At 35.1% G+C, this 24,501-nt stretch overlaps 1 protein-coding gene, 1 long non-coding RNA gene and 2 pseudogenes across 10 annotated transcripts in view; 3 read left to right on the top strand and 1 right to left on the bottom strand.

Moving 5' to 3' along the window:
• PAPD4 (poly(A) RNA polymerase D4, non-canonical) overlaps window positions 1–7,142 on the bottom strand; it is a 48,636-nt gene extending 41,494 nt beyond the window's left edge. For 2 of the 9 annotated variants that reach the window (XM_023522903.1, XM_023522921.1), the window contains exons 1-3: window positions 6,553–6,873; window positions 790–960; window positions 476–565 (exon numbers count right to left, since the gene is read on the bottom strand). In XM_023522903.1, the coding sequence (XP_023378671.1) occupies window positions 476–565; window positions 790–923 (224 nt within the window). In that variant the 5' untranslated portion in view covers window positions 924–960; window positions 6,553–6,873. The other 7 variants (XM_011377362.2, XM_011377379.2, XM_023522910.1 and 4 more) reach the window with 6 other exon arrangements.
• LOC105303619 lies at window positions 2,915–3,391 on the top strand (annotated as a pseudogene).
• A 127-nt stretch (window positions 7,143–7,269) lies between the features above and the next one.
• Window positions 7,270–11,738, top strand: LOC111731326. Its single transcript, XR_002777083.1, has 2 exons — window positions 7,270–7,538; window positions 9,312–11,738. It is a non-coding gene; the product is annotated as an uncharacterized LOC111731326 (long non-coding RNA).
• Window positions 11,739–17,134: 5,396 nt separating this feature from the next.
• LOC111731950 lies at window positions 17,135–17,253 on the top strand (annotated as a pseudogene).
• The last annotated feature ends 7,248 nt before the right edge of the window (window positions 17,254–24,501 follow it).

Raw genomic sequence — 24,501 nt, 5'->3', positions numbered from 1 at the left:
GAGAGAAGCCTCAGAATAAACCAAAACTGACAACATCTTGATCTTGCACTTTTAGCCTCCAGAATTGCGAGAAAATACATTTTTGTGGTTTAAGCCACCCAGTCTGTGGTACTTTTTTATGGAAGCCATAGCAAACACAGGAAGCTATCTGATTTGGTTAAAAATCTCAAGTAAAAGTAGCTTTCTGAAGAAATATAACTTCGTTACCTCTAAAACTTGTAATGGCAAGAATAAATCAACAAAGTATCCCTAAAATTCTTTAAATACTACATAGCAGTTTTAAAATTCTGTAACAAAAATAGATAGATAGATACAGACAGACAGACAGAATAAATTTCTGTAACAGAATTAATCACACAGGTCCCCCCCAAAAAACAAAATTTAAGGAACAGTGTCCATACTATTTTAATACAAGATACGTTGTTATAGAGTTCTAAGACATGCAAAATTTTTGTTTAAATAATTAAATACTTACTTCCTTCCTCGAAATAATGGGGAAGTTGAGGTCTGTATTGGACTGACATTTCCATACGTCAACTGCTGTAATGACACGGCTCTAGACAAGCTACCAAAAATAAAGAACAGTAGTAATAAACATTTTTTTCCTTAAAAACAACAACAAAAAAAAACAATTTCAGAAAAACTAAATATTTTACTGATCAAAAGAAAACAAGACATAATGGACATAATGACATTTTCTCTAAATTCAAATGTTTCACATAAAAAGGGTTGTGTAAAGTAGAAAACGAAGTTTACAAATGATATGGGCCAAAATATCACCATACTTACTCTGTATTCTGAAAGTTGAATTGTGCATCTATAAGCTGCTGGTGTGAATAAAGAGTTGGTGACAGCGCAAAGAAGTTATGTTGTTGATGGTTTGGAGTGAAAGGCGGGCGACCCAAAATTGAGTTTGGGAACATGCTCTTGTTCACTAAAAGTGAACATGTATTCTTCCACCTAGAATAGTTTTAAAAGACAAATTATTATAGCTTAAAGATATTGAACCCTTTTGGTAACTAGTATCTCCTATTTAAAACACTTAGTCACCAAGCTATGAATTTCATTTACAAAGTTATTTTTAAAAGTTTAAATAAATCTCTTAGGTCATACTATTGTAACAAGAACTTACTAATAATGAATTTTAAATATAAGTTAATTACAGTATCATTATAGTATAATAACCATATGTAAAATATATGTAAGTTTCTAATTTTCTGATGAATTTACCCTAATAAATTTACCCTGTTATCAATAAACCTTTTAGAAATTAAGTTATCACCATATACTCTAATTAAAAAGAAACTACTCAAAACAGACATTTAATGAAACTCTACAGATTCTTACATTTCCCAATATAATTTATTTAAAGATATGAACCATCAAATGACAACCTGATTCCTATGATTTAGATATTATAGATCTGATCGAACAAGGGAAGGAATTTGTATTGCCTAATAACTATTTATAAAATAGCAAGAGTCTCCTCAAAAGTCTAAATAACTTATATAAGGACTTCCAATAAAAGAGGGCTTGTTCCACAAGAATGGGGAAAACTTGTATACGAAGCAATCAGAACCATTCACTAATTCTTTTGCAATAACCGATCCCAAAAAGCTATAAATTTACAAAGAGTAGGGGGAGGTATCAAACTGAAAACAAATATTTAGTAAAGTCTACAAAGTGAAAATAGAGTCCCAAGCACATCTTTCCAAAGCATGCAATTAGAAAATTCATCTATGGAATAACTGAAAAAGAAACCATATAATATAGTATCTAGATAACCTATATAACATAGTAGCAGTTTTTCACCAAGGAAAAGTTAAGCCTGCTAACAAGTACAGTGAAGCCTACTACTGAATCGCCCACCCATGCACATAGAGCTTCCAATCAGAATTCTAATAGGTCTCACTTAAAATAGATATCATGGGTCACCAAAAGGGGGGAAAAAAAAAAAAAAGAGCTGAGAATAAACAGAACAATGCCAAGAACAAATGAAAACTCAGAAAGAAAGAAAGAAAGAAAGAAAGAAAGAAAGAAAGAAAGAAAGAAAGAAAGAAAGAAAGAAAGAAAGAAAGAACGAACGAACGAACTCCATAACTAATGAGAAAAACTGCTTACATAAAAAAAAAGAATATGCTGTTTAAAAAGCAGAAAGGGCTCTTGGAAATCACAAAATTGAAAGCAGAACTACCCAGCAGAAAGTTAAAAGACAGCACTGAGGAAATCTCTTAGAACAAAAAGGAAAAATAGGTTGAGGGCAGAAGGGAAACAGGACAATATAGGAGAGAAAATATAAGAAAATCAAACTATGTTGTCCAACATCTAATATAATAGAAGCTCCAAGAACAGAAAAAAATAAAGTACAAATAAATAAAACAAGAAAATTTCCAGGGCTGAAGAACACCAATCCTTAGATTTAAAGGATCCAATGAGTACAAAGCACAGTTTTAAAAAATAATACATATCAAAGTATATTATGGCAAAATTTCAGAATATCAGGAAAAAGCTTATAAAATACTAGAGGAAGAAAATGTTAAAAACAAAGGGCTAGTAATCAAAATGACTTTGAACTTCTCAAAAGCAACACTGGAAACCACAAGACAGTGAAGACAATGCCTTCAAGTCTCTGAAGGTAATGCTCTTGAGGCATAACTTTATACCCAGCTATACTATCAATGCAAGGGAGAATAAAAACATTTTTAGACATGTATCAAAAAAGGAAATAAAACCTAGGACCTAGGAAAAGGAAGATCTGACACAGAGCACAAAATTCCCCAGGATGATGTTAAAAGAAGCTAAAATTAGAGGAGGATAGAGGGCTTCAAGAAAATATCCACGGAGGGAAAAAAACGTTAATCTGTAGATTACCTAATGTATTTGACCACAGAGAACAGTTCTGCTGAAGGGCAGAAATAATTACAGGAACAAAAAACATCAAGCTAAAAACAAAAGGAGGCAGAGCTGAGTGGTGCGGCAAGATGGCGGACAAAGAGAAGAAGAAGGAGAGTATCTTGGACCTGTCGAAGTACATCAACAAGGTGATCCAGGTGAAGTTTCAGGGAGGCCGCATAGCCAGTGTAATCCTGTAAGGGTTTGACCCACTCCTCAACCTCATGCTTGATAGCACCATTGAATACATGAGAGACCCGGACAACCAGTACAAGCTCATAGAGGACACCCTCCAGCTGGGCCTGGTGGTGTGCAGGGGCACCTCCGTGGTGCTCATCTGCCCGCAGGACAGCATGGAGGCCATCCCCAACCCCTTTATCCAGCAGCAGGAGGCCTAGCAGGCAAGGATGGCGAAGATGGGCGCCCTTGGACTTGCAGCTGCCCCTGGAGGAAGAGGACTTTCTTTTTTTTTGTATAGGTTACATTTTTGTTATCTTAATAAAACTGCAAACCTCAAAAAATAATAATAATAAAATAAAATAAAATAAAAGGAAATACTAAACTACAGAAAAAAACTCAAAAGGTCATATAAAAAAAGAAAATATAATCAGTTACCTACTTGGTTCTTACAATAACAAATATTGAAAATGCTAATTTAAATAAATTGTAATATATATAATTTACTACATATTGTATTATTATAGTATATGTATTTACACATTTACATACATCACAATTCATGATGAGAGAGTACATAAAGATACTAAATCCCCATTTTCAGTAGATGTCAATTCAAGTGAGCTATAAAAGTTTTGGTTTTGTTTTTTGGGGTTTTTTTAGAACAGAAGAAAATAACACTTAAGTAGCTAAAAAAAAAAATGGTATTTGCCTCTGGGTATTGAGACCAGATGGTTGGAAAACTGGAGCAGAGACAACAAGAGAGAAAAAGAGAAAGCTCTGGAAAGAAAGAAATCCCTATACAAACTTCGTTCCTTTTTTTTCAATTCCATAAGATTAAAATTCCCTACTCAGGCCACAGATAGTGAGATTCACCAGTGCAAGGTTCATAACAGATTTCTGGGCAAGTGTCAGGCCACAATCAGATTTATCCCAAGTGCCTGTCTCTAATTTGGACCAAAGAGAGGTGTTATCATCAAAAAACAAGAGTTTGTGAACTTTCTTCAGCAGGCCTGTATCTCATTATAGATTTTTTTTTTTAAAGAAATACCATCATATCTGCTAAACTATACTCTTGATTTTCACTGCTCAGAGGAAATGGAAAATGTTCTGAACCAATCGGTATTCCAGAGAATCCTTTATTAAAAGTACACTCAATAATCATATAATGCCAGATTCAAGACTGACAACTAACTAATGCCTTGTTCTACCCTTTGCCAGAATTCACATTCTTTCTTGGTCTTCTTTACTCTGCTTTTCTGACCCAAACCCCATAAAAAAATTCCTATTTCATACGATTCCTGAGAAAATGATATTAAATGCCATTCATTATTGTAATGAATTCTGCTTGATATTTCATTTATTGGAATATATACATATTTGATCAAATAAGAAACAGTTTGTATTCAGAAAAAATTGGAATTAACATGTTCTATTTTCAGATTATTTAAATCAGTTCAGTTAAAATTCTACACTTTGTTTATACATATAAATAGTATGTCTGTGTTTTTCTTCTGGACCCAAAAAAATCCTATACACATGCATTCATAATTGAAGACTCAAAATGACTAATAGCCCAGACCTCACCTTATTCCTATCCAATTACATGGTCAGATCCAAACTAAGAAAAAGTCGAAAGAAGTCTTGTGGCCCAGGATTACTCTACAAAGCTAATAACCAAATTATCCAAGGCCGAAAAGCTTAGGATTCCATAGCCAAAAGTTTACTTACTTTAGGGCAGATACTAAGTTCAACCAATCTGAAATTCCCAGCTAACCATCAAAGCTCTTTTTGGAGTCCCTCCAAAGCAAAATATCTGTCAGGTGGTCTTCAGTATGAATCTTGGCCTTCGAGTCTGGCTCTTATCAGGCCAGCCCTCAAAGTAAGGAGGATCTTTCCTAGGGAATTTAACCAATGGCATTCAGTGCTCCCCAACATAGGTATCCTGCAAGACCATCCACAGCTAAGAAAGTACAACAAAAGCTCGTGAATTTCAATTCCTCTTTCTTGTACTTTTTCTAGTACGTTTCAACTCTGATTTTGATGATAAAAATGTCATCAAAATAATAATCTATCATAAACAATGTAAGAAGTCATTTTTAAAATAGAAGAGTTTCAGCAAAACTATTACCGCACCAGAATTAAAGGGACCTCTACAAAATTTTAAATCTTTTTCTTCATATTCTGAAAGGCCCCTTCACCAAGTAGAGAATGATCTATATAAAACTCTACGTCACATTAATTGTGGTAACAGGTATAAGAAATTTTATGATAAATAAAATCCAGGTATCGGTGGTATCATATTTTTCTTAGCTTGATAATTATCAGTTTTTCAATCCGTACTTGACTATATAACAGAATCATCTAGGTAAATTTTGAATTGTTTTAAAACCATTGCATTGGTTCTAGCCTTAAGGAGAGACTCTTAAGGACTGCTTCTTGACTAAGGTTGACCCAGTGGGAAATTATATGGGCTTATTTGTGAATAATTATACATGAGACAAGCTGTGATGGATTAATTTATAAAGTAATTCCTAGTGATATAGTATTCGATCCTATAACTTACAACCTGGAATTTCTGTCCTAAACTTGACCTCTCCTCTAAGGAATTAGAGAACACTCAAAGTTACATAATTCCTTCTTCAGGATTCCCTGGAAAGCAGAATCTACCAAGCATAAAAACAAGAACTGTAGAGGCTAAATCAAGTTACCCGTCTACTTTGTAAACTCACTTTTCTCCACAATGAAGAAAGTCCAATTCCTAAATCCTACTCACCCACTGTCAAAACCACCTGCAAGTTTTGAAAAGGGCATTCCTTTTTATTAAGAATTAGATTCCGTTCAAGTGTTAAAAAATAATCTAGTCACGTGGTTTGAAATGGACATTTCTTGACTGATAAATGGCCAGTTTCACATGGGGCCTATCTGTTACACAATATTTCTAGATCAGACACAATTGGGGCTATCACACCAACAAAGTAATGTTATTTTTAATCAATACATATTAAGAGCCTTTTGGCTGTTAATCAGTACATGTTACAGTCGTGTAGTAATAACTATAAAATGTGATGGCATTTACAAAAATAGTACGTTACCTATAATACAAACACACAGATTTAGTGTTCAGTTAAGGTTTCTTTTCTCACAAAATCACATACTTACACACCCGTTAACGAGTTGCCAATTTAGCTATAATTTTACAATTTCTCTTTGCATCATTTTGTTCACCCTATTGGTATACGCGATCTAAATAAACAACTGCTAGTTTAAACAAAAACTTGAGAGAGCTCAAACGAGACAGATTACTTGTATAATCCAGAAGTTGTGAGCTGCATTATGGCCCAGAAAGATGAAGAAGCCATCTACTAAGACTGAAGGGGGTAAAAAGGGTATACAACAACCTGAGTCCTACCTGTGCACTCCCTGCAAAGTGAAGAACGGAGGCAATGGCATGCCCATTTAATTAAAAGTCCAGATACTTACCTTAGTTCTTCACCACCCTTTGAAACACCATGCAGGAGTTCCAGGACAACCTTCCTCTTCTGGTCCTAGATTGAGGACGGGGCATGAGGAACAGAAACGAGTGGAAAAAGTAATTGGTCCTAAGGTTCTTCAAAAAGTACGGCAGCCTGGGGGCCGCCCAAAAGTCTGGGATATCTAAACGATATTGCCGGAACCTCCCACGCAAAACAAACAGTACAGTTTCAAAAAAGTTCCCCGCGCCCCGCCCCCGACCTGGGCCTACAGGGTGCGTCCTGCTCCGAGACCCCCTGACTCCCAGGTGTCCTTGGGGAAGGGCTAAGGAGGGCCTACCGGCACTGCCCACCCGAGAGCTCCACGGCCGGGCAGCGACTGCCCGTGCGCTCGGTCGTCGCTTCCGCCCGAGCTAAAGGAGGTAGTGGCCCGCGGAATGACTAGGCCCAGCTCCGGATCCGAATTGGGACCTAAACTCTGGCCTTGCCAGCGGGGGAGGAACGACACAAAAAAAGGCAGGGCCAGAAAGGGCGTGCGAGGTTGGGGGCGGTGGCAAGAGGCGGAACACCAAAAAAATCACCGAAAACGCGGCGTAGAAAGCCCTGTCAGAAACACCCGGAAGACCGACGTGACCCCGGATGGGAACAGCTCGGGAGCGAGAGGCCACACTTCCGGCATCACCCTCGCCCCTCCTGCGAGCGCTTTGCGCCAATGCGCAGGCGCACGACTTCTGGGCTCGGTTGAGGATGGAGATGGACGCTCAGCGGTTGTGAGCGCCGAGTGAGGAAAGGTCTAGGACTACCCTGCGACTAGGAAAACTAGGCAGTCGGCTGCGGGCCACCCGCGGAAGGCTCTTCTGGCCCTCTGCCCAAGCTCACGCGCAGCAGTTCTTGCTCTGATAAACACTTTGTTGATACGTCGTGTCTCAGCCTGGTGACTCCCCCGCAGAGAAGATTTTCCTGATCCAGCTTTCCCTCTCTCTTCTGCACCAATCGGTATTAAGCTTTGTTATTTTTCCCCTCCAAGGAACTGAGATCTGTTTGGGCGTGATAATCCCTTATCGCTAAATTCTGAACTCAGCGCCTTACCCATAGTAATAGCTAACATTCCTTAATTCAACAAATATTTAATATTTGTTCTTGAGTGAGCATTAATAGTTGTGAAGATGTCTAAGCTGTTGAATTTATTGATATAAATCTGTTAACAATATTCCTTTATTGTCCTTTTAATATCTAAGAATCTCTCCACTCATTCCTGAAATTGGTAATTGTGTCATTTTTCTTTTTTCCTAATCAATCTGGGGAGAGGCATATCAACTTTACTGATCTCAAATCTCAAAACCAGCTATTGTTTTAATAGATTTTCTTTATTGTTTTTGCGTTCTATTTCATTGATTTGTGTCCTTATGTTTATTTCCTTCTGCCTTCAATTTTTTTTTTGATTTTTTAAAATCAATTTTATGGTTTTTTAACTTGAAAACTGAAGTCTTTTATTTGTAACGTTTCTTCTTTTGTAATATAGGCATTTGGTAGGATGTGTCCCCCAAAGTACTGCTTTAACTGCATCCCAGACATTTTGATTTATTTTCATTTTCCTTCATTTTGTTGTGGCCTGTATAGAATAGACCAAACCAAGTATGCTCTTAATGGCTGTTTATTAGCCGGCGGCTGTCCTGTACAAAGGATCAGCCCCGAAATACCAAGATACAAGGTTTTTAAGCCCTAAATCCCATTCCTCATTCTGTCTTAAACACAAAGGTCCATCTTTCTCCTATTCACTACCTGTCAACCCACTGGTCAGGTGTGCAAGCAGGGATAAGCAGAAAGCTTGTTGTTAGAATGTTACGTTCCTATGGGTGATTGCCTTTGTTCCCATGGGCAATAGCCAGTGTTCCCATGGGCGATGGCCAAACAGTAATTTTCAGCTTATATACAATTGATTATTTTTCATGCCACGCAAGCAAGCAGGGTTACACAGGCTAAAATTGGCAGTTAGCGTATGAGCTCATTGTTACAAGTTTCATGATTTACAGAACGCGGTTAGGGGTTCCAGAAAGTAGGCCTAAGGTATAGACTTACTTTGTCCAGTTTCAGGTTTTAATTATCCTTTAACCTTTTCGCATTTCAGCAGGCTATCACAATTTCAAAATACTAATTTTCCTATAGATTTTTTTATTTGAACCCTGAACTATTTGTGTGTTATGTAGTCTCCAAATATCGAAGAATTTTCCAGATATCTTCTTGTTGATTTGTAATTTCATTCCATTATGACCAGAAACATTTTGTACAATTTGAATAATATTAAATTTATCTAGACTTGTTCTGTGGCCCACAGTATGGTCTGTCTTGGTAAATGTTCAGTGTGCATTAACCCGAATGTGCAGTTGTTGGGTGAAATGTTCTAAAAATGTCAATCATATCCAGTTAGTTGATGTTACAAATCTTCTAAATCCTTGAGGATTTAGGACCTATTGCTTTTCTGTCAACTTATTCTATTAATTAATAAGAGAGGAGTATTGAAAACTGACTATAATTATGGATTATTCTAGTTATCCTTGCTGTTCTTATCAGTTTTTGCTTCATGAATTTTGAAGCTCTATTATTAGCTGCATAAACATTTAGAATTATTCTATCATTTAGATGAACTTATTCTTAATGGAATTGATCAAGAAAAATTATTATCATGAAATCATCCACTTTACAAATGACTCTCTTTTTTCCTGATAGTATTCTTTGTTCTAAAGTGTAGTTTATCTGATGATAATACAGCCATTCCAGCTTTCCAGAAAATGGAAGAAGAGAAATTGCTACGCCCCAATTCATTCTGTAAGACCAGCATTATTCTAATATCCAAATCCAAGATGTTACAAGAAGACTACAGACCAATAACCTTATAAACACAGGTGCAAAATTTTTTAACAAAATTCTATTTTTCTTCCACAATATATTTAAAAAGATAATACATCATGACAAAATACAGGCTTATCCCAGGAATGCCAGGTTGAATTAAATTGGAAAATCAAACAGTATAGTTCACAATATTAACAAGGCTAAGAAAGAAAAACTGCATCAATGGATGCAGCAAATGTATTGGACAAAATATAATATCCATTCCTAGGAATACAAGGAAACTTCCTCAACTGGATAGCATCTATAATAAACAACATACTTAATGGTAAAGAACTGAATGCTTTCACCTTAAGAACAGGAACAAGACAAGGATTTCACCACTTCTTCAGCATTGTACTGCAATCCTAGCCTGTGCAATAGGCAAGAAAAAGGAATAAAAAGCATCCAAATTGAAAAAGAAAGCTGGCTTTGTTTGCAGATGATTCGATCTATGGTGCACATCCTATAATATCTACAAAAAGCTACTGGAACTAATAAACAAGATAAGTGATACTACAGTATTAAAAAAGCCAACATATTGAAGTCAATTATATTTGTATTAACGATCGAAAATTAAAATTAAAAATACCATTTAAAATGCCATCAAAAATATGAAATACTTAAAGACAAGTTTGCTAAAAGATATACAAGTTGAACACAGAAAATATAAAATATGATGAGTGAAATTTAAGAAGACACAAACTGAAAGATATACCATGTTCATGGGTCAGAAGACTCAATACTATAAAAATGTCAATTCTTCCCCACGTTAGCATATAGATTTGATACAATCCCAATCAAAATCCCAGCAGGCTTTCTTTAGTAATTGACAGAATGACTAAAGTTTTTTTGGAAATGCAAAAGTCCTAGACTAACCAAAACAACTTTGAAATAGAAGAATAAAGATGGAGAATTTACACTACACTACCTGATCTCACTATTTATTATAAATCTACATTAACCCAGATAGTATGGAATTGATGTAGAGAGAGAAATAGACGAAACTGAAGAGAGAGTTTCAAAAAAGTTCCATATATCTATGTGGTCAACTGATCTTCAACAAAGGACAAAGGCAATCAATAGAGAAAAATATTTTTCAGCTAATAATGCTAGAACATTTGGCTATCCATAGGTAAAAATAAAGAAAATCTCATACTATATGAAAACACAAAATGGATCATAGCTCTAAATCTAAAATTTTAAACATGTGGGAAAAAAAAAGGAAGAAAATGTGTGTGACCTTAGGCTAGGCAAAGACTTCTTGGGTATGATAACCTAAAGAACTACCCTTAAAATAGAAACGTGATAAATTGAACTTGATCAAAATGTAAAACTTCTTTTCAAAAGACACTGTTAAGAGAATGAAAAGACTAGTCAAAAATTGAAGAAGATATTGCCAATCACATTTCTGATAAAGAACTTGTCTCCAGAATATTATTTTTAAAAACTGTCATACCTCAAAAAGAAAATAAGCAATCCATTAAAATTTGAAATGACACCGAGAAACTATATGAATGGCAAATAAGCGTATGAGAGGATACTCAATGTTATCAGTCATTAGTGAAATAGAAACTAAAACCACAAATAAATACAACTACCTATCTATTTAATGGTAAAATTAAAATGACTAGCCATACAAGTGTTGTTGAGAATGTGGAGTAACTACAACTCTTCTATACCACTAATGGGAGTATAAAATGGTAGAACTTCTTTGGAAAATGCTTTGACAGTTTCTTAAAAGTTAAACATATATTTGTATGTGGCCCAGACATTCCACTCCTAGATATTTATCCAAAAGAAGTGTATGTCTACACAAAGACATGCACACAAATGTTCATTGCAACTGTGTTCATAATAGGCAAAAACTGGAAACAACCCAAATGTTGGTCAACAAGTAAATGAATAAACAATTCATATGTTTGTACAATGGGATAACTACAACTCCGAATAAAAAGAAATTAACTGTCAATATATATGCCACATGAATGAATCTCAAAATAATTATGAGTGACAAAACAGACAAAAATAATACGTACTATATGTTCCCATTTATATAAAATTCCAGAAAGTGCAAGCTAATCTTTAGTGAGAAGGAAGTTACTGGTAACGTGGATAATGGAAGAGTGGGGTGGAGGGCTCAGAAGGGCAGAAGAGAGAGATTACAGGGAATACAAGGAAATTTGGGGGAATAATACTCATGTTTATTATTTTGATTGCTGTGATAGTGTCATGTGTATATTCATATGTAAAAATGTGCAACTTATGTGTCAATTATACCTCAAAACTTATAAAAAGATTTTTAAACTATTGGTGCATGTTTCACTTTTAATGAATCCTTTAAACTGCATGATTTTAACATCCCAAAGTAGTCAATTGGAAATACCAGTTCACAGAGTTATGCAGATCTAAATGTTGACGTATTTGATCCTACACTATGAAAAAAATCACAAGTGTTGGCAGAAGGAATGCAGTTAGCATTAATATGATGGCTAGGTGAAGGGCTAGGGGCAATTGGGAGCAATTGGGGGGATCGTTTTATGAACTCTATAGATGTCCAACTAATATACTGTATACTTGAAACTAATTTAAATAATTTTTTTTTAAATCACGTGTTAATATCACTTCCAGTCTCTTCAGAAGAATCTTAAGTATTTGGAAGCTGTCAAAATCACAGTGATGATGCAACTTTTACAAAATTCTTATTTTTTCTTGAAAGCTCAATTATATCAATGACAGTAAATACTATCAATTGTCTTCCCTGAACTGGTAGTTATACTTCATTGATTTTTGAGAAAATATTAGCCAAATACCCAAGTCTAACCAACCAGTTTGTATTTAGTAAATATTTTAATAAAAATGGTGTTCCATGATAAAAGCAGCTAGTTCAGTTTGCAACTCTAACAATCTCACAACTGTTTTTCCTTGATAGAATTATAGTTATTTGGTATGCCACAGAAGTGCCTTATGAATACTGCCTATTTTTTTATACAGAATATTTTTAAATACATGAATTTAAGGGTCAATATTTCATAGCATTAAAAATTTTTACTGCTTCATTAAGAACATCCTTAAGTAAAATTGTCTTTTTTTTTTTTTTTTTTTTTTTACTGCAAGAGAATGGCAGTGAAGGATATAAGGACTTTGATTTGTGCCAGTGGTCTTCAACTGGAGGCAATTTTGCCCCCAGGGGACATTTAGCACTATCTGGATTCATTTTTGGTTGTCACAACTTGGTAGGGCACATGATTGCTACTGGTATCTAATGAGTACAAGCTGAGGATGCTGCTGAACATTATAACAATGCACAGGACAGCCCCCACAAAAAGCATTATCCAGCCAGTATTCCACTATATGGATATATCACATTTTGTTTAGCTATTCATCAAGCGGTGGACACTTGGGCTGTTTCTACTTTTTGGCTATTATGAATAATGCTGCTATGACCATTTATGTATAAGTTTCTGTTTAAATATATGTCTTTAGTTATCTTGTGTATATACCTGGAAGTGAAATCGCTGGGTTGTATGGTAACCCTGTGTTTAATTTTTTAAGGAACTGCCAACTCTCTTCCAAAGTGGCTACACCGTTTACACTTCCACCAGCAGTGGATGTGTTCCAATGTCTCCACATAGTTAACAATACTTGTTATTATTGTCTGTCTTTTATATTATAACCATCTTAGTGGATGTAAAGTGGAATCTTGTGGTCTGCAATGATTTACTTGAGAACCATCAAAGCAAATGTAAAAACAATGAAAAAGGTAAATAAATTTTTAGTGTTATTATGAAAATAATTTTGACCTTGTGACTCCTGAAAATGTCTGTGGACCACATTTTGAAAATGACTGGAGCAGCAGGGTGGAATACCTAACAAGAATTGATAATAGAGAGATTTGTTGGGAATTTACTATGTGCCAAGCATCTTGCCAAGCACTTTACGTAAATTATCTCTTATAATCTGATTAACAGTCCTCTAAGATTGCTTTTGTTATCCTCACAGTACAGGTTAGAAAACTGAGTCTCAGTAAAGTCAAGCAATTTGCTCAATGTCCCACAAATAATTCCAAAGACAAGCTTTGGTTCTAGATAGCTTGAGACCAGCATTCTATGTCTCCTCCCCTAGCATAGTGTAGGCCCTCCCTCACTCAACTCCCAGCTTTAGGGCTGAGTCAGGGAAGAAAGGCAGCAGTAAGGGACTTGGTAATGTCCCTTACAAAAACTACTTGATAATATAGTTTTTGTGATTATTAATTTTATATTTGGCGTATGATTGGTGTCTTGAGCTCTTCGGTAATGTGGAGTCATTTACAACTTCTAGGTTCCTTCATTCTTGCTTTATTAACTTACATCCCCATTCTCCTCTCCCTAACACTTTGCTATATCTGATGAAAATTTTACTTTCTGAAAAGGAGATGGGGGCAAGGAGACAGGTCATTTAAAGAGAAACTGACAGTCACTAGTCTACATGGCCTTCTTGGCACAGAAGAGAGATGCTTCAGAATCAACCACTGAAGAAACTGATTTACAATCAGGTGCTGGAGCTCTACTCTTTTTGTTCGTAAGTGTACTTTATATATTCAAGAATCCATCTCCAAGGTTTCACTACTTTTGATTGAGCTTTGATATATATTAAAAATAAAGATGCAACCTCTCCCTAAAACAAATAAAGTAAAATAAAGATGCTCTAGAGAAACGAACATTAAGCTGAAATCTGCAATATATACTGCTGTGCAGGACCGCAGTAGTTTATTTTGGATGTGGTAATGTGTGGAATAGAACAGAGAGAGTGGATAAAAACAATGACTACTATTGTATTTTGTACCTATTATATGCCGTCTCATCTGGTGCATCCTGTGCATCTTGGAGGTGCAGAGGTAAACAAGATTGACCCAGTCCCTACCCTGCCTTACAGTTCAGAAAGAATAACCTTTACAAATTTAGAAAACAAAAATTTAATGGTGATAACTGAAAAAAGGAAAATACATGTTTCTATAAGAGCAAATAAATAGGGGATCTAACCTATTATAGAGGGTGTGATGGCTATGGATATATGCTGCTTGGATCTCCTGCGGGGATGAGGGGGTACAGTTGACTGACAACCGCAGCTGCTACCTCTCCCGATCTTTTATCACGTTTGGAGCTTAGGCCATACTTCTGAACTGCGATGGGCCCATGACTAAGCACAGCAGGACATAGGACTCCTCTAATGGACAAATCTGACTTGGGAGCTCACCATTGGTCTAGCCAAAACTCTTCTTAGAACAGTACTTCAGTCTTTTCCTATCAAATTTTCCTTTCTTCCTCCAGACTTCCACTGGAGCATGATGCTTTTCCTAGTTACTCTTGCTTCCTCCCCTTTATCTTCCACAGGAATCTCCTCTAATAAACCTCTTTCACATCTAATCCTATCTTAGCATTCACTTCCTAGAGGACCTGAGCTAACATAGACACCTTCCCTGAGAAAGTATCACTTAAGCTGAGACCTAAGGGAGTAGAGTTAGATGAAAATTTGAAGGAAGAAGAACAGTCCTGAGGAGCTTGGCGCAGTGCCTGGCACATGGTTAGTTCTCAATAAATATTGCTTGACTTGATGAAATGCAAAGTGCTTTATGCATGGCATGCAATTTTTCTTCATAAACAATCTTACAAATGGAGTCCTATTATCCCTACTTTACAAATGACAAAACAGGATCAGTTTGTATCCTAGCTGTGCTTTTCCAAACTTGTCCAAGCTCGAGCAGTAGTTGAAAAGCACAGGTAGGATACAAACTGAGATTTGTTTGTTTCCAAGCCTGTTATTTTTAACTGTTTAACTACCAAGTTATATTGGCTCCCTTCAGAGGAATTGAAAACAGGCTTTGAAAATAAAATGCCTATAATATATATATTTTTAAATTCATAATCTAAAGGCTACTGCCGCTTCTAAAAACAGGGCATAGACATCCTGAACTACCCACGTGATAAGTATGAAAGTCATGAGGTAACTGGATAGGATTTCATTAATGATGTCTATGCTGTAAGCAGGGTTCTATAGTTAGAGAAACAGAAGGTTGAAATAAATTCTAGGAAGCTATTCTTTAAGTAATACCATATGGAGATACACAGATGTCTTTCTGATTAGAAAGAAGTGACTGAAGCCAGAGGTATAGGATAGAGTTAGATGATTATTATAGTATTAGAACTCTTCAAACTTACCAACTTATCATCCAGTGTGATCCTTTTCATGTCGTGAGTACACTTTCAAAGGTCATATTTCTGTATGCAATTTGAGAATATATACTGCCTATTGAGTTGAACAATGTTCTTGAGAATTCAAAATACACTACTTCATAATTCTATCTCTAATGAATTTGTTGTAGAACAATCTCAGCAAATGATCATAGAGTATTAGAACTAAAATGAAGTTCAGCAATTATCCCTGCTCCTCATTTCACACTGTAAGAAAATAATAGATGTATTAAAGATTGAAAAGGAAATAAATTAGTATGTACTAAGTCATTTGAAGTAGGTGAGGATGTAATTTGAACTTAGATATGGCCTGAGAATAGATAGCACAATCAAAGGAGGCAATTGCAAATTCTACACAAATACACTGTGAATGTAGTTCTCTATTCATTGACCTGGATGGCGCCCTTAAAAATTTCAAGTTGAAATTACTGCCCTTGATTCCCATGCCTTCAGAAATTACTATAATAAAATACAAATGTGAATAGCAGTTTAGTCAGAATGATAAAATGACCGATTTGGTTGATAATGACCGAGGGGGATAATGGAATTTGTTGCTTTCCATGATTATAAAAGTAATAAAAGCTTATTGGAGAAATTTTGGAAACTACAGAAATGTGTTAAGAAGAAAATAAGAAATTAAAATTTATAGGGTACAATATAACTAAAGTTGCCTTTCAAAAGGTTAATTTTATAGAGACAAAAATAATGAAAATACTTGCTAATTAGTATTTTGATTTTTGTCATCGCAAATGTTTAACAAATATGATACAACATGGCCTAGATTAATATCACAGCTTGGCTTTTATTACTTTGAAAACTAAAGATGGACAATGTGAGATAATATTCTAAGAGATTCAAAATAAAAGGTAAATTTGGTGAATAGAAGAGTAATGTACAAGATAATGAGAATCTAAAAAATCTTTCTTAGTGGTCTGTTCCAAATAACTGGATAGAATAACTCCAATTAAATGAGTCAATTAGACAAAAACAAACAAACAAAAAACCTATTTTTTTCGTTGACCCAGTAGTCACTTTTCAAATAGCATTTGATTTTTCTAAGCTGAGTTCTGAAATTATATGACTTTGTAGACTTTTCAAAGTTATGTAAAGATTAACAAATTCTAGAGAAATGTAAAAGAATAAAATCAATATCACGTCCACTTCTTTACAGAGTTCATCAGTAAGGCTTTGTTTCACATTTACTCTCCTTGTTTCTTTTCTTCCTAGGAAGGTTTTTACTTACTAATGCATTTGTTCATTCATTTAAGCAGTCATTCAGTCAATCAACAAATGTTTATTAAGCACCCATTATTTGCCAGATTCTTTTCTAGGCAAATTGCCATAGCAAGAATGTCACTATTTAGGAGGTGGAGGGCAGTAGGAATGAAAACCCGAATAGAAGAGGTAGCTAGCAGTATGTGAACAAGATTAAATCTCAAAAGAGCTAGAAAAGTGTTATCAAGAAATAGAGGTTCAGTCTACGACCATACCACCCTGAACACGCCAGATCACTTCTGATCTCAGAAGCTAAGCAGGATCAGGCCTGGTTAGTACTTGAATGGGAGACCACCTAGAAATACCGGGTGCTATAGGCTTAAAAAATAAAATAAAATAAAATAAATAAAAATAAATAATAATAAAGAAATACATGTTAATTCAAAAGAATCTTTCCTCAAAGGGAAAAGTGAAAAAAAAGGCTAGAATGAAAAGTGAACTGATTGTACAGAAAAGTAATTCTGGTAAGTATCAGAAGGTAATGCTTCAGTTTTTGAATTTTTCTATTTGTATTCTGGCTAGGTTTATAACACACTCCCTTCTCTCACAATTTCTTCTTAGTAAATTCCACTCAGAGAATAATTTTTCAGGGTAATGTTAACCAGATGGCTTTTTCTAATCTTCCCCAGGAAAAAAAAAAAATGCAAAGTAGGATTTGAAAGTAACACTGCCACCCACAAGTAAGTACTTTGGAAAAAAAAAAAAAAAAAAGACTGAAATTCCAGTCATCTGGGGAGATGTCCAAGCTGCCAGAAATCTAAGAATAAGGCTTTGGAGTGGGGCTTCTGGTTTACAGAAAATAAAAATGTGATTAAAATAAGAAAAAAATATCTTCAAAGTCTTCAAAAACAAAAAGTCTATTTGACAATATATTTGTTTCTATATTCATTATATCTTTCTGGTCATATGAAATCCTTGGCCAAGTTACTTTAACATATCTGCATCTCAGTTTCTTTACCTGCATGGAGGTACTATAATAGCATCTACCTCTTTGTTGTGAAAAATTAAATTCTTAGTCTTTATTAAAATTGTTAAACTTTAACTCAGATACCTGTCCTTTTTTTCTTTTCCTGAATATTATTATGTTTAACCTTAACTGCTACTAATAGCCAGGACTCCTTCCCTTCCACCACCACCTACCCCCAACAAAGTTACCAGAACCTTTGTTTTTAGGTGCAATTGAGAATATGCATAATTATGAGTAAGATGTAGTCTCTGATTCACCCTGCAATAGTACCTGACCACCTGGTTATATAAGGATAGAACTCCAAATTGAACTTCTACATTAATAATAATAAAGTAGGTCTATAAGAAATATTTACTGAATTGAATTTTTAAATTTTAGTTTTAGCAGTCACCAAATTCAGCAGAGAGCTCCAAATTCTAAATATAACAGTTACATACCTTGATATTAAAATTATACTTATGAATTTTAGAGGCCAGCTTCTTTTGGGTATTGCAACATGGAAGTCACATGAGCCTGATCCCCCCACAATAACTTTACATTTTGGGGAAGTGGCTAGAACCAAGAGAAAGGAGATAGAAGGGGTCCTGAATACATCAAATTGTGCCAGTGTACTACTCAGATGGCACCGCTCTGATGATATTATTCCTCAAACCAATCTGAATATCATCCAACTCTTTATTCAACATCTGGAAAGTAGGTTTATTTAAAATGATATCTAAAAGTTTAAGCAATGATACAAAGAGGTGATAAAAAGATACCTTTGAGCTGAGGTTAGAGTCGAACTCAGAAATAAAAAATACAAAGATAAAACCACAAAGATGTGTTCAGCCATCTGTAGAATGACATCCCTGACAAAAATTTAAATACCAGCTATTGGTAAAGATGTGAAAAAATGAGAAACAAATACTTCTGGTATTTAAACATAGCAGAGATATATATCTTGATATTAAAAGTTTACTTATGAATTTTGTTTAAAACCACTTTGTAAAATTTTGAATAAAGTTGAATATTTATCTTATATTCCAGCAATTCTGCTCCTAAGCATATATCCTAAAGAAATTCTTACCAGGAAACATACATGTGCAATTATGTTAATACCAGCATTGTTTCAAATAGCAAAAAACTGGTAGCTCAAATATCTATGGACAAGCAACTGAATGATTAAATTGTAGTTTATTCATAAATGAATTATAATACAGCAGTGAACAATTACATGTATCAACATGGTGAACTTTATAAACCTGTATGTTGAGGAACAATATAAAAAAGTTGCAGGAGAAAACTACATGATTCCATTTCTATAAAGTTTTAGAACATGCAAAACTAAATTTATTATTTAGGGATACATTCATATGCGGTAAAACTATAAAGAAAAGCAAGGGAATAAATTTAAAATTCAGGGTAGCAGATACCCATGGGGAATGGGAGGAAAGAAGAGGGATGAGATAGTGAAGGGACAAAAAGTGGAACATAGAGGGATAATAGTCTTTTTCTTAAACTGGGTGGTGGGCACCTGGGTATTCACTTAAGACTGTTGTTTATACTTTATATGTTATGAATGATGATAAAATTTTTAAAACTCAGAAATTATACAGCATAAGAGATTTTCAATTAATGTGAGTATTGAAAGTTTTACAAACATCCAAAATCCAGTCAAAGAATCTGAACATAATCTGTGAGGTTTTATAGGATTGAAATATTATGAATATAATCAATTGTTCAGTCGACACTTGGTCTGGAATGATTTGTAATTCTTCCGTGATAAGAACTTGAATCTTGTATACATATATTCTAGTTTTACAGAATTTCTGGATACAGAATGTGCCTACCTGACTGCTTGGAATACGCCTAAAATTTTTACTTTATTGTTCTCTTCTTATCTTTATATACATGGGGACACTTCTGAATTAATTTTTTTTATATTATTATTTCTTTGTGGAAATGGTCTCCACAAGAAAGCCAACTTTTAGTACTGGTATTGGAACTGTAGAAAAAGAGAAATAGCCTAATTGAAAAGTGGTTCCTAACTAGAAGTTTTATCCAAAAAAATGTGTGTGTGTGTGTGTGTGTGTGTGTGTGTGTGTATGTGTGTGTATACACACACATATAGTATTGTGAAATTTGCAGATTTGTGAAGGTACCAAGATAAGTACTGCAAGAATAAAGAGTGAACGAATTATAGAAAGGAGTTATTTCATGACTGTGCTAACAAGCAGTAATTCTCTTGACATACCATCTCACACTTCCAATATCTCAGCAAGATCCCTATCTTAAAAATATATGTATTAGGACATTGGACTTAATGGTATTAGCCAAATAATTGTCCTTACTGTGATTCTATACTTCCTCGGCAACCTGTGGTTATAATTCAACTTCCTATTTTGCTTCTCTGTAAGGAGAACGGACAGACCTACCAGAACTGTGCTAGATATTTTTCATTTGCCCTGCATATCCATTCCAACCACCTACCACCCTGCTTTCTGCCCCAAAAGCTGACCTACTGGACTCATCTCTTGGCTCTCTTGCCTATTGGGTCTTCGATTGTGTTGTGCCAATACTGAGCCCCAGGAAAAGATCAGAGGAAGGGAAAGAAAGTTGAGGTTATTTATTCCCCAGGCTCCTCCCTGTGGTGGCATTGTAGGCTGGCTCTATCCATGACCAAAGGTCTCAGATAGCCTTTTTCACGTAGCCCTCTCTGCCCCTGGGTTCCAGTAATTGCTCCTTCCCCTATATCTTCAGGCCATCATCAGGCCACCTAAAAGTCTGACCCTGTGACCCTGCTTTTGTTCCGAGAAAATCTGGAAGAGCAATCACATGCTGTCTATCCCCAGAAAAAAATAGCCCTCCAATGGGTGCTAGGATCCCTTTTCACTCTGATTTGCTTCTCTCTTTCCTTTTCTTCCTCTCTGCCCTATTCCCAGGATTCTCTCTACTATATGTGGTCAGTGTCCTACGTGGTCAAGTCCATGGAGATTCCTGTCCTAGGAATCCTAGGACTCCTAGCACAGTCCTAGGAGGGCGATTGTGAGACCTCCCAATTCTTCTATTTAAATGATTTAGATTTTTCAGAGTTTTTAGAGTAAAAGACCTATAGAACAAACACACAAACACATCTTAGAAACAAGATTTTCCTGCAATTATTATTCTCCTGTCATAGTACAACTTCGGTACATTATTCTGCTAAAAGACCTCTCACGCTGTATGAAAGGGTTTAAGGCTTGGGAGGGCAGGAAAGATGAAGAAAGTATAGACTGGTAGCTGCCGATGTGAGTCATGTCCAGTAAAGAGAAGAAAAAGTTAACAGTGTCAGGAAATGGAAACCGCAAACTGAAGGCCTAATATCTGGGAATCTGAAACATTTGTGGAACTAAAATAAGGCCAGTGTAACAGGGGCTTTGTTAGCAAGAAAGAGAACGGTCTGTGAGCTAAAGCTGAGAATTAGAGACAGCAGAGCAGTATGGGTTACATTAAGGACCTTTACCTTTATTCTAAGTAAAGAAAGGGTGAATTTTTAGAGGAAATCTGGTGAAAGACAAATTAAGTAAATATGATAAAAGTTTGGTTGAGAAAGAGTGAGAAGATGGCCCATGCAATCCATTGTATATCACACTATTTCTTGGCTTTCTTGCACTTAAATTTTTTAAAAATTTAAATTACCCAAATAATACATGGCTATATTTTTGATATAAAAAATTTCAACAATACAAACTGAAAAGTCCCTCTCTTTATTAACCTTAATAATTGTTGAAACTTTCTCTCATTTAACTGTTATATACTAGGAGTGTTTATGTGTACAAATAACAAGAAAACCTGACTATCAATGGCCTAAATTAATTGGAATTTATTTGATAGGCAGCTGCTAGCATTGGTTCAGTAATACAGTGATGTAAAAGCTTTCCCTCATGATGTCAAGATGGCTTCCACAGCTGCAGGCATAGTATTTATCATTCACAAATTAGTATGTAGTTATATATAATTTATTTTCACCATTTTGTGGAATTACATTATTTGAGTATGCTGCAATGTAGCCATTCTCCTGTTAGTGGACACTTGGGTTATTTCCAGTTTGGAGGAGTTTGTTTTGTTTTGATTTATTTATATTTTCTGTTTCTGCCATTAAAAATGTGCTATTAGTTGTCTTGTACAAGTCTTTTGGTGTAAAAATTGCTCAAATTTCTCTAAGATATATACCTAGGAATAGAATTGCAGAGTAATAGAATTTTCACATTTCAATTTTCTTTTATTATTCCCTTTATATAAATGGTATCATATAGTATATATTGTTCTGTATCTTACCTTATCAATCATATAAACTCAAAGATTTTATCTGTTTTTCTCACTACAAACCAGAAATGACCCTCTATGAACTAGGCATAAGAGATACCAGGTAATTCTGAGGTGGCTTCATCCAATTTCTGTCCAGTAGCCCAATTTCTGTTTCTGCCAAGTGACACCAAACAAGCCAATCAAATTCTCACATTGAGAACTAACAGTTATAGATGAATTTTTTAAAGGACAGATTACTTCAATTTAATTAGTCCAAGTGATAGTGAACAATTTATGATTTTTTGTAATGCTCTAAATTGCACTAGGTCCCCATGTAGGGAGATTTGGGGCCTGAGGCAACTTCCCTTGTACAAAATCAACAGAAAAGGAAATCTGTATGACTCTTCCTTATAGGTAACTGAGTGGTACACTAATTGGTCATTTCCCTCAACAGTTAAGTATAAACTATTCTGTATCATTTTCTGAGTTCTGCTTTTCTCTCCAACCAGATGCTAACTTCCTCAAGGGAAATTTCTTGTGAGTTCTATAACCCCTGGCAGAGGGCTGAACACATACGTAATAAAAATTCAATAAATATTTGAGAGGCTGAATAACTCTTAAAAAAATTGTTAGTAATTCAACCTAAAACATTTAAGTATAAAGTAACATATAACCATTATAAAAATGTATGCAATGTAAGTTGGAGTTCATGTGCTTTTTTCCTCCTCTTCTCTCAACTATCTCTACCTAAGGATTATCATTGTTAACAGTTTGTTATGTATTTTCTCAGACTTTTTTATATGCAGACATTAATTTGTAAGGTTTTTTCTTACATAAGAATGGAATTACCTGTTGTTCTGCAACTTCTCTTTTGTAATTAAACATTTTTTTGTCTAATCTTTATGTCACTGTGTGTATATTTGTATAAGTACCTCATTGTTTTAGATGGCTGCTTAGTATCCCTCCCATAGTATAGGTATGTCATAATGGTTTTTTTTTAATTTTTGTAAGTTTATTTGAGTCAAACTGGCAGTGTAACTCCAGGGAGCAAGATCTCATATGCTCTTGCAATAATTTTTGAAATAACATTCTATGGTCGAATATTTAGGTAGTCTCCAATTTTTCACTATTATGAATAATGCTAAAATGAACACCCTTGTACATATATTCTTGCACACGTTGGAAATGTTTTTGTGGGCTGCAGACCCAGATGTGGAATTGTTGGAGAAAGTCATAGTGATATTTTGAAAAGGATACTCAGTAAGGCTAAGGTTCAATTCTAGGCTCGACTCTACCACTTATCACCTGTTACTCTGAGCACATCGCTTCAGCTCCCCAAGATTCTATTTCATCTGTAAGAGAAGGAAAGTTTTCAGTGTGTTTCATAAGATTGTTATGAAAATCATATGACAAAACTAAAGCATCAAGGTTGATTAATATTAGGTTTCAGTTTCGTGTTATTAGAACAAAAGTATTTCCTGAGCCTCTTCATAATTTGCTGAATTTCATTAGATGACCTGCCAATTTTAGTAGCTGGCTGAGATGTTCCTCTTTTAAATATAGAATAGGGAACCAAGTAGAAGAATACTGTGGAAATCAAGTAGACCAATCAATGCAATCTGTAGAAACAGATCTTCTTCAGGAAGATGAATTGGAGATAAAGCAGATGCTATAAATCATCAAAATAGCTCCCTGATCCCCCATCTCCCGGTCAAAGAAACAGGCATTAAAAGAAAATTAGTGTTGAAGATCAGAGCAAGTGAGTAGGTGGTTTATAGACTATGGGCTGACGATTTGACAACATTTTAGCAAAGAACTTTGCCAACTGGCGAAAAGCCGTGAGTTGCTAAACAAGTTGCTAAACACTGAGAGATTGTTATTAATACTTGAGGACAAAGGTATTGTTTCCTGGAAATAGGGGCAATGTTTAAATGCTATAGCCCTATAACTTTCATGTCTGTAGCTCATGAGGAGGTACCTTTCCTTGATAAAAAGCATTTAGATTCCTGCCACCCCTTCCTCTTAAACAGACTCCCACCACCCTGAATTAATCTCAGCCTTTGTTGACTCAGTAAGTCTTGATGACATTCCGATGCATATATTATTGTAATGATACACACAAAACTACAATATTCAATCTCTGCTTAAAGAATTTTAAGGCCATATTTTGGAGATGAGAAACTTTGAATCATCTTATTGATTCAGGAAATGAGTTCACTGACCTTTTGCAGTCATTGGAGGAAAAAAAAGAGAGAGATCCAATCCCCTGGGGCTTAAATCTCACAGGAACTCTCAGCTCTCCACAATGCTTTTAGGAATGAAATTGTCATTACTA

This window comes from Pteropus vampyrus, unplaced genomic scaffold (genome assembly GCF_000151845.1).
Source record: "Pteropus vampyrus isolate Shadow unplaced genomic scaffold, Pvam_2.0 Scaffold11, whole genome shotgun sequence".
In the NCBI taxonomy this organism is placed as follows: Eukaryota; Metazoa; Chordata; class Mammalia; order Chiroptera; family Pteropodidae; genus Pteropus; species Pteropus vampyrus.
The sequence above is the reverse complement of the archived record's forward strand: the minus strand, read 5'-3'. Positions and strand labels throughout refer to the sequence as shown.